The sequence below is a fragment of the Stigmatopora argus genome, chromosome 22 (assembly GCF_051989625.1).
Source record: "Stigmatopora argus isolate UIUO_Sarg chromosome 22, RoL_Sarg_1.0, whole genome shotgun sequence".
In the NCBI taxonomy this organism is placed as follows: Eukaryota; Metazoa; Chordata; class Actinopteri; order Syngnathiformes; family Syngnathidae; genus Stigmatopora; species Stigmatopora argus.
This window is the reverse complement of record NC_135408.1, coordinates 12345842-12356584: the sequence shown is the minus strand read 5'-3', so window position 1 is coordinate 12356584 and position 10743 is coordinate 12345842. Positions and strand designations below refer to the sequence as shown.

At 46.4% G+C, this 10743-nt stretch overlaps 2 protein-coding genes across 2 annotated transcripts; one reads left to right on the top strand and one right to left on the bottom strand.

Annotated features, from left to right (window-relative positions):
* The first annotated feature begins 135 nt into the window (after positions 1-135).
* Positions 136-3701, top strand: LOC144067741 (interferon regulatory factor 2-binding protein 1-like). Its single transcript, XM_077591635.1, has 2 exons — positions 136-2291; positions 2675-3701. The coding sequence occupies exon 1, from the start codon at positions 424-426 to the stop codon at positions 2260-2262; it is 1839 nt and encodes a 612-aa protein (XP_077447761.1). The 5' UTR covers positions 136-423; the 3' UTR covers positions 2263-2291; positions 2675-3701.
* Positions 3423-10538, bottom strand: micu2 (mitochondrial calcium uptake 2). Its single transcript, XM_077591639.1, has 12 exons — positions 10219-10538; positions 9864-10011; positions 9588-9619; positions 9432-9507; positions 9301-9348; positions 9138-9220; positions 8450-8503; positions 8276-8373; positions 8041-8212; positions 7858-7966; positions 7619-7776; positions 3423-4097 (listed from the first exon to the last, which is right to left on the bottom strand). The coding sequence occupies exons 1-12, from the start codon at positions 10414-10416 to the stop codon at positions 3996-3998; spliced, it is 1278 nt and encodes a 425-aa protein (XP_077447765.1). The 5' UTR covers positions 10417-10538; the 3' UTR covers positions 3423-3995.
* Positions 10539-10743: the final 205 nt, after the last annotated feature.

The following is a 10743-nucleotide window of genomic DNA, read 5'->3' as shown; positions in this document are numbered from 1 at the left end:
TGATATTTTTCAGTGATTTAAAGGGTAAGATGTGTTGGGGATTGATTTGAAACTCCAAGCTAAACTATAGTGAAAAATCCCACACTATGAAAAGGTTGTCAACGCAACGTAACTCATGTCCGTTTGCCAGGTCCTACAACTCCCATGATGCCTCGGGGGGCCGCAAAGCACGTCGGCGTTTCCGGTGTCCTGTAAAATTTGACTTCCTTCTGCGCGGCCTGACACGAACAAACCGAAAAAGAAGCCGTCGAAAAGCACCTAACTTCTCGGAACACATTACTCCGTTGCATGGACCTTTGAAAGTGGCCAGAATGTGGTGAGCGGCCGCCGAGCGAAGGGAGAAGCGCCGGGAAGGTTCGTCGCAAGGGCTCGGGCCTAGTAGCGAAAGTTTGCTCGCTCGAGGCTCGGGGCCTCGTAAACAACATGTCGTCCACATCGCAGCCCTCTTCGAGGCGGCAATGGTGCTACCTCTGCGACCTCCCCAAGATGCCCTGGGCCATGTTGTGGGAGTTTAGCGAAGCCGTTTGCCGAGGTTGCGTCAACTACGACGGCGTGGACAGAATCGAGCTGCTCATCGAAACCGCCAGGCAACTCAAGAGCACGCACGGCGTTTTAGAGGGCCGCTCTCCCGGGCCGCAGCAGGGCAAGCCGAGCTCGCTCGGCTCGGCGGAAGTCGGCCGGCCACCGCACGGAGAGCGCCTGGAGCGGGAGCGAGACCGAGAGCGAGAGCGGGAAAGAGAGCGAGAACGAGAACGGGAGCGGGAGCGAGCCAGGGCGGACTACGGCGTCTCCTCGCGCCTGCCCAACGGCCTGCACCGAGTCGAAGACGTGGCGTTGTCCGAAAGCAGCCGACAGAGTCCCAACACTCGCAGGGCCATGACGGGGGCTCTCCCCGGTCTCCACGGAACCATTTCGCACGCCCTCATCGCCCAGGGTCTAGTGGCGTCCCCGCACGGGCTCCTGGCGCCACTCTCGAGCTCCAGGGCGGCGGCAGCGGCCGCTGCTGCCGCTGCCGCGGCGGCGGCCGGGGCTCCCATCGTCGTCTCGGCCGGGCCCATTCTGAGCGACGCCGTCTCCCGAAGACAGGCCGCCGCTCTGGGCGTGGGAGCCAGCACGTCCGCGCTGGTGGGCATCGATCTGGGGGCGTGGAGGAACAGCGAAGTCGTGGCCGAGCTCAACGAGGTGGCGCGGAGCAAAATGGAAGGCTGGCCCAACCGACCCAAAGTCGTCCGGGACGTCCTGCTGGCTCTGAGCTCCTGCGTTCCCTTCGCCGTGCGCTTCAGGAAAGATCACAACCTGGTGGGAAGGGTGCTGGCCTTCGACGCCGCCGCCACGGCCGCCGCCGAGCTGGAGCTCAAGGTCTTCGCCGAGTACCCCGTCGGCTCCGGCGTCATCTTCTCGTGCGTCCCCGACCTGGTCCGGCAGATGTTCCGGGACGCCGCCAAGGACGCCGGCAAGGCCGTCAACTCGGGCTTGCGCTACGTGGAGTACGAGAAGCGGCAAGGGAGCGGCGACTGGCGGGGGCTGGCGGAGCTTTTGAACGACGGCGTGCGTATGTTTAAGGAGCCGCCCATTCCCGAGGTCCTCCCGCATCCGGACGGCGGCGGCCTGTCCGCCGCCGCCGCCCCTCGCTCCGCCCCGGCCAAAGGCGCCGCCCGGCGCCGGAAAGCCTCCCCGGGATCGGAGAACGGGGAAAGCGAAGGCCGACCCGAGGTGTGGCCCAGGGGCGCCTACCCCGGGATGGAAGCGCTTCCGGGAATGGGCGCCCCTCAGGACGGCCCCCCTCGCCTGCACGGCCAGCCCTCGCCCATGTCGGCGCTCATGGGGGTGGCGGACAGCCTGAGCTCCGGCCAGGTGGCCAGAGACAGCCCCGGCGCGTCCTCGGCCGTGGGGCGCGCCGCCTCCGCCAGCCCCTCGGCCGCCGCCGCCTCCACTTCCGTCCCGCAGGCGGGTGGCGGCGAGTCTGCCGGCGCCGCCGCCGCCGGGGGTCAGGGCGCCCTGCTCTGCTGCACCCTGTGCCGGGAACGGCTGGAGGACACCCACTTTGTCCAGTGTCCCTCGGTGCCGCACCACAAGTTCTGCTTCCCCTGCACGAGAGGCTTCATTCGCAGCCAGGGCCAAGGAGGAGAGGTCTACTGCCCCAGCGGGGAGCGCTGTCCCCTGGCCGGATCGGCCGTGCCCTGGGCCTTCATGCAGGGCGAGATCTCCACCATCTTGGCCGGCGACGGGGACGTGACGGTAAAGAAAGAGAGCGACCCCTGACGTCGCCGTCCCGTCGGTCAGCGGCGGTGGTGAGTGAGAGCTCCTTTTTTCCGAGATCCTAAGTGTATTGCAAAAAAATGACTGAAACATAGATCAAATGACCACAATAGTCAAGAAAATCACAAATTGGTTCGTCACATTGGATGCAAACTAATTAAATTGCACGCTATTTCTTAGTACATTGATTTCAATGTGGCTCTGAACAGCTCTATCTAGTGTTCAAGTTGAGAAGTGCAACCGAAAGGAGGTTTAACTCCAGCCTCTTGCGGGGGCCGTATTCAATGATATTTTTTGTCCACGGGCTGTTGTTGGGACACGGCTGGCTTATAATATATAGCTGAAAATGACAAAGATTAGGGTTTGGATGCATTTTGAAGGTTTTAAAAGTATTTTTCCTTTTTCTGTCCTCCAGCGGACGACGACACTGACGCCGACGATTCCAAAGCACTTCCCGAGCACGTCGAGCAGAGTCGGTCGGCCCTCGCCGCAGTTCCGCATGTGCCTCGAGAGAGAGAGAGAGGATGGGTGAGACAAGGATGATAAGACTCTTGCTTTTCGTCAGGCTATTTTCCAAATTTAGAATAGAAAGCACACGGTTCTTACAGATGAAAAAGTCCCCCCTGGCAAAAAAAAAGACGGATCACATTGATAACGGATCGCTAATGCTCGGCAAAAAAAAAAGTTCAAAAATATTCTTGTGAAAAAGTATTTTCCTTTTGGAAGGCACGGATGGAATTGGCGTGGCGTGCCATGGCCCCGTCCGATATGTCAACTTGCTTTGAAAATGGCCGTAAATTCTATTTTTGATACAAGTCCAATTTCATTCATTCATTCGTTTTGTTTGTAGTCCGAAGACCAAAGACGGCGTCCTCCTCCTCCTCGAAAGGTTCACTCATTCTTTAACTGGCGTGAGTGACATTTATTTACTTTGTGTCATGCGTATAAGTTAACTGGCACGGAAATGTTTTAACGGTTAAGGACAAACTTTGGGATGTCAACGCTAAATTACAAAGTACAGTGGTACCTCGACATACGAGCTTCATTCGTTCCGAGCTCGTGTGTCAATTTACTCTTAACTCAATTGAACGTTTGCCATAGAAATGAACTAAAAACTAATTAATTTGTTCCCTCTGAAAAAAAACCCCACCAAGAACAGGATATTGGATTGGAAAAACATTTTTATTTGTTCTAATTGGCCATCTATTAACAAAGTATCAAATAACTAGTTCGCATATCCAAATTTGTCTCATATCTCAAGCTAAATATTTGCGCAAAAATTGACTCCTATCTCCAATTGCTCGTATGTCGAGGTATTACTGGATGGAGTTGAATTGCTGCCTGTTCTCTCGTTTACTGTTTGTTTCACAAGCGTGACATATGCTCAGATGGAACTTTTTTTTTTAAACAAACTTTATTCAATAAATACCAAACAAACCCCAGCGCTTTGTATGCTCTTTTAGTATTTGTGGTACTCATGTTTTTATTCCCCTTTTTACAGCCCTAAAAGAAATAGGTAACAAAATCAATTTTTGTATTTGACAAAATTCATTCTTAGAATAAATGTAGAGAATGCATGCTATTAAGAGGCTCAAAAAAATTGCAAAAAACAGGTACAAAAACAATCCTGCAAGTTGAACAATCTTTACAAAAGGTACAATTTAGTCGATAATGTTTCAAAAATCATTGCATGCATAAAATGTTGTTGCAAAAAATGCTTTCCAAGTCTCCGTGGCTCAGATGGGACAGCTGCCGTTTCCCAGCGCTTCCTGTGCTGCCTTCAGGGTCTCCCTCTTCACGCATTTCCAGTAGCCACCCAAGCCGTTCTGCGGTTGAACCTGCACGTGAAAACAGAGTTGCAATTGACTGGGAAGACAAGAGGGCGCCCAGGGGCTTGAGCAGGAAGCAGGTAAGGCTTTTTTCTTCAAAAAACGACATAGTATAGTAAGGCTTTTTTATTGAAAGAATTCTACCAATTTTCAGTAGTTGACCACACCAGTCTTTAGCAAGCTTTGTCTTCAGCGATTGACATTAACAAAAAGGTTTTCGGCTGGACATTTTAACTTCACTTTTGGAAATGTAATGTCACATTTGAAGTCAGTTTTCCATTTTGCACCTTCTCTAAATGTTGAATGATTTTAAAAGTAGCGTGTCCACTCCTACTGGAAAAAGGGTGATCAAATCTGAAAATTCTCTCTACCAAATATCTGACTTTTGCCAGCTCTGCTATCTATATTGTGCTAAACCACACTTGAGTACGCTCACACATTCTTGACCATTTTGTGACTTTTGTCTTGCTGGACAGTGGACCGACCTTAAAGCAGTCCAAAAAGGACTTCTTTCACTAAACGTCAGCCAATACATTTCAGACAAGCCTTTTTATTTGCACAGAATTGCCCCTTTTTTTCCCCCCTTCAAATTCAGGCATATGCTTGGTCTCTATCAAACTGGATCCCGTTTCCACCGCACGCAGGATTTCTTCATTTTTACCCAGAAATGAGGTATAGTGCCCACTTAGCATACAAAAGTTTTGTGGATTGATTCCCACATCCTTCAAGTTCTCACTCTTCAGCTCAAACGGATACTTGGCCTCAATAGTAGAGCACCAACTTACCATACAAAAGGTAATGGGTTGGATTCCACACCTCCTCCAACTTTTCAGGTCAAATAAAAACCAAGTGGGCAGGACCATACTTTTTAGGGCGGTGGCTTATACACTTAGTCATTTGAGTCGAGCGCCCTCCTACCGAAAATACTTGGCCTGTCCAAGTTTAGTGGGTGTGTGGGTGGGCCCCTTGGCGCACACAGTGGAGTATGCACCTACCGCCGAGTGGAGCCTGGTTCGCGTCCCGCAGACGTACTCTTGGTGCCTCTCCCGCCTTCGGCGGGAGAGGCACCTGCGACATAAGATAAATTACCTTTTACTAAAAAAACCTAAAAAATAAATTTTACATTTAATCATTACATCCAGATTTGTTAAAATACTTAGCCTAAAAAATCAAAACACTTAGCCAAATTACGACCATGCTGAGTGAGGGAGGTGGCTTGCACACTTAGTCAAATGAGTCGAGTTCCCTCTTACTGAAAATACTTGGCCGGTCGAAGTTTAGTGGGTGTGTGGGTGGGCCCCTTGGCGCACACAGTAGAGTATGCGCCTACCACCGAGTGGAAGCTGGTTCGCGTCCCGCAGACGTACTCTTGGTGCCTCTCCCGCCTTCGGCGGGAGAGGCACCTGCGACATAAGATAAATTACCTTTTACTAAAAAAAACTAAAAATTAAATTTTACATTTAATCATTACATCATAATTTGTTAAAATAACTGGCCCAAAAAAATCAAGACACTGGCTATTAGCTAGGATTTCAAATAAGACACCCAAAAAGTTTGATTGGACAGGACAATGCTGAGTAGGGAGGCGGCTTGCACACTTAGACAAATTACTCGAGCGCCCTCTTACTGAAAATACTGAGCCAGTCCAAGTTAAGTGGGACGGTAGCAGGGCCCTTTAGCGCACACAGTAGAGTATATGGCTACCATGTAGTGGAAGCTGGTTCGCATCCCGCAGACGTACTCTTGGTGTCCCTCCCCGCCGACATAAGACTAATGACCTTTTACTAAAAAAAAACCTTTCAAAATTAAATTTTACATTTACTCATCAAGCGCCCTCTTACCGAAAATACTTAGGAAGTCCAAGTTTAGTGGTCGTAGTCTTCGGCGGGGAGGGATACCTGCGACAAAAGACTTAATACCTTTTACTAAAAAAAACTTTAACCCTTTTTTTTGCAAGAAAAAAGCCTTACTATACATGGTCATTTTTTTAAGAAAAAAAGCCTTACTATATTATGTCGTTTTTTAAGAAAATAGCCTTACTATACATGGTCATTTTTGTTTAAACAAAGCCTTACTATACATGGTCGTTTTTTAAAGAAAAAAAGCCTTACCATAGGTCGTTTTTTTATTTTTACAAAGCCTTACTATACTATGTCATTTTTTAAAGAAAAAAACCTTACTTTACTATTTTGTTTTTTAAGAAAAAAAGCCTTACTATATAAATGGTCATTTTTTTAAGAAAAAAGCCTTACTATACATTGTCATTTTTTAAAGAAAAAAGCCTTACTATACTATGTCGTTTTTTCACGAAAAAAAGCCTTACTATACTATATCGTTTTTTCACGAAAAAAGCCTTACTATACTATGTCGTTTTTTAAGAAAAAAAGCCTTACTATACTATGTCGTTTTTTCACGAAAAAAGCCTTACTATACTATGTCATTTTTTCACGAAAAATAGCCTTACTATACTATGTCGTTTTTTAAGAAAAAAAGCCTTACTATACTATGTCGTTTTTTCACGAAAAAAGCCTTACAATACTATGTCGTTTTTTAAGAAAAAAAGCCTTACTATACTATGTCGGTTTTTCACAAAAAAAGCCTTACTATACTATGTCATTTTTTCACGAAAAATAGCCTTACTATACTATGTCGTTTTTTAAGAAAAAAGCCTTACTATACATTGTCATTTTTTTAAGAAAAAAGCCTTACTATACTATGTCGTTTTTTAAAGAAATAAAGCCTTACCATACTATGATGTTTTTTTATTTAAACAAAGCCTTACTATACATGGTCGTTTTTTAAAGAAAAAAATCCTCACTATACTGTCTGTCGTTTTTTTTAATAAAAAAAGCCTTACTATACTATGTCGTTTTTTAAAGAATAAAATCCTTACTATACTCTGTCATTTTTTTAAGAAAAAAACCTTATATAAATGGTCATTTTTTAAAGAAAAAAACCTTATATAAATGGTTATTTTTTAAAGAAAAAAGCCTTACTATACTATGTCGTTTTTTAAAGAATAAAATCCTTACTATACTCTGTCATTTTTTAAAGAAAAAAACCTTATATAAATGGTCATTTTTTAAAGAAAAAAGCCTTACTATACTATGTCCTTTTTTAAATAAATAGCCTTACTATACTATGTCCTTTTTTAAATAAAAAGCCTTACTATACCATGTCCTTTTTTAATTAAAAAGCCTTACTATAATACTATGTCGTTTATTTTTTGATAAAAAAGCCTTACTATACTATGTTGTTTTTTTAAGAAAAAAAGCCTTACTATAATACTATGTCGTTTATTTTTTGATAAAAAAGCCTTACTATACTATGTCGTTTTTTTAAGAAAAAAAGCCTTACTATACTATGTCGCTTTTTAAAGAAATAAAGCCTTATTATATCCTTTTTTAAAAGAAAAAAGCCTTACTACACGGTCATTTTTGGGAACAAAGAAAAGCCACAAGCTGAGGTCAGGGGGACGCTCATTTGTGTCCTATTTTGGCAAAAAAATAATTTTGGAACGGCGGACCTACCTTCAACCCCCTCATCACTCGCGCCTTCATCACGCCGACAAACTCCTTGTGGCTCAGGCGCCGGTCGCCGTCCAGGTCGAAGAGCTGAAAGACGGTGTCCAAGACGTTCTCGGACAGGTCGTGGCCCGTGGCGATCCTCACCGCGCGCTTGAACTGGGCTGCGTGCGGGTGAAAGCCAAAGGTCAGCCAAAAGCCAGCGAAGGGAGCTCCACGCCAGGCAGCTTCTTAGGAGCACTTACCCATCCCCACGGGACGATTGGCTTCGCTGAGAATCTTCACGGAGAAGGCAAAGTCCTCCAGGTTGTTGGAGAAGAGGCAGAAGGCCTTGAACTCCTGGAAGGTGATGCTCTAACGAGAAGGGATTGCCAGACGGTGCGTTTTGGTGGGTGGGCAGGAGGCAGGAAGGGACGGGGAAGCCTTACCTGGCCGGCGGGGATCCTCTGCCTCATGTTCTCCCAGTAGACATGGTTGTCTTCCTCGTTGGTGTAGTGCAGCAGCCACTCGGCAAAGTCCTCCCGCCGCATGGTGTCCATTCCCCTGGAGAACTGGCGGAACTCCATCTCCTGGACCTCCGCCTGGAGATCTTCCATGAACCTAAGGCACAAAGAGCTCTCTTGAGAGATTGCTCAAAATGGGGCAAGCCAGCGAGTCTCTTACTTGCGGAACTCTTGATACTGCAACTTGTTTTCTCCGTTCTTTCCAAAGAAGTAGGCCTGCAGCGTGGTGTCCACGCGCTCGCCCCCCTCCACCGATTTCTGCAAAGAGCGACACGGTACGCGTCACCCGGCCGGTCCGCCGAGGAGAAGGGAAGGACGGCGCGGCTTCCCTAACCTCGGCGTCGTCCTTCGAAACGTTGATTTTACTCTTCCTGATGATTTGCTTGAGCTGAAAAACAAACAAAATAGGAAGTCATGCTTGAATCCTGGAGGATATTTGCCACGGGCCCATTCTAAAGAATGGGAGAACATTTGATGGGATCCCTAAAAGAATCCTGGAGTAGGAGAGGATGTCTCACCTTCCAACCGGGGCAGCCTCGGTGCACAACTTTGCGTCAGGCAGCATTAAAAAATGCAAAAAGTGACATTCGTGCAACGACAACAAAATATTTCCATCTATTCATGTAGACTGACACGCCAGACAGACTAATAATATGATACATTTACTATCACTTTAGCATGTTTGTTCTTGGCCAATTGAAAAAGAACTCCTCAAAATGCAATTTATAGTCCAGTTTGACTTCTACATTTTTTTCCACTTACTTTGTGCATTCTTTGGTTGGTGCGACCTAATCCATTTATACTATTAATAAAGGTTTAAAATCTGTTGAATCTACTCACCGTTGAAAAAGATGATTTATGTAGCCCTTTTTAGCCATAACAACACAGATTTTTTTTTTAAAGGTCCCTCCCTTGAAAGGATTGGCATTTGTGAAATGGTCCCCCTGGCGTGTCGTACTACTAACAGTACTTAAATGGCTTTGACAATATATGCGATAAAGGACGGCGGTCATTGCCTTTACCTTCATAAACTCCTTTTTGTCCACCTGCTCATTGCCATCCACATCAAGCATTTTGAAAGCGATGTGAAATCCCGTTCGCGGCTCTGCAAAAGCCAGCAGCGTTCCTTTTCAAAAGGTGGCGCACGTTTAAAAGCCCCACCTGTGTTTTTGCTAACTTACTTACTGGTCAGAATAGTCAGCAAAAACAGGTATTCGGTGTAGGAAATCAAACCTGCGTAACCACATGGCATCAACGTTAGAATAATACAGTTTGAAAACTATTTCTATGGACCCGTAAACAGGAAGGAAACTCACCGTTGTCTCCCAAAAGTCTGAACAAGCTGTTGCCAGGTCGAGCTTTGGCAGCAGAAAGCATCATCTTCTCCACCTTCTGCAACCATGTAAACAAACATTCTCATTCCTCCTCTCCAAATGAAAGGCAAACACAGCTATCTTTGAAGCGACACTTACTTTTGTTGTTAGGACTCTCTTCTGCAACTTTCCTGAGGGAAGGACAACAAACATACACAAATATTCATTTTTTAGGTTACTGACTTGCTAACATATGTACGACTCGTACGGTGTTTGTAAGGTTTTTTGGAGGTTTGTAAGGGGAATCAATAATCATTTATAAGGGCAGTTATCGGCAGAGGTTGACAGGTATGCAAATGCTATTAGTTTCCCCAAATCTTGTGCTTAGGGATGGTAGCACTCCAATTTCATGACTGACAAAAAAAACTTACTTACGATCAACATTCTCCAGCATCACAGAGAAGAGAAAGTCTCTCGGCGTCATGTAAGGCTCCTCTTCATAAACGATGGAGGCGAACTGGATGAAACGCCTCTTTCTGGCAGACATTTGGGGAACTGGAACTGGACTCGGAGTCGGAGTCTCCTGGAAGCAGGACAAAACACCTCAACACGACCTATTTTTTTCACTGCCCATTAAAACGAATGCTGAAGCTACAACGACCACATTTGGTGGGTGTGGCGTTTAAAGTCTATTCCATTTGACTCGCGTCGCGGCTACATTTCAACATATTTGAGCATACTATTCGAGTCGATGTAAGTAAGAGTTGAACTTGTTCAGGTGCCTACTCACGTTTTGCTCGTCGGCATGAACGACGACGACGAGAGGAAGACTCGGAGCCTTCAAGCTAGAAGAGTAAGAGTAGGCTAGCAAGCCCGTGGTGACAGTTGCGCCACAAACGGCAGCTCGGCGCCATGTCAAAGCTTTCAAATATCGCGGAGCCCTGACGGCGTTCCTCAATACAAAAGCAACTTTTCCAACGAAGGCCATTTTGTTGCCAGCGGGTGGAAGGCTTCCGTAATTAGCGACTGGAAGCGTAGATTAGATATCACGTATCACGCTAGAGGCGTAAACGGGCGCGGTGACTGGTTATCCCTTGTCGGCCGTTACGTTGGAAGCAGATTGGATATTGTTTCTAGAGAGCTAGATGCGTAAACGCACTCTATGAGTGGTTAACCCTTGTCGGCCATTTTGTATCAGTTCCATACGATACCAGTATATCAACATGTCCCACCCAACATCTCACGGCTTATGTTAGCAAGTCAAAGTTTCCATATTCATTAAAGATTTTTTTTCATCCTGAACATCAAATAAGTC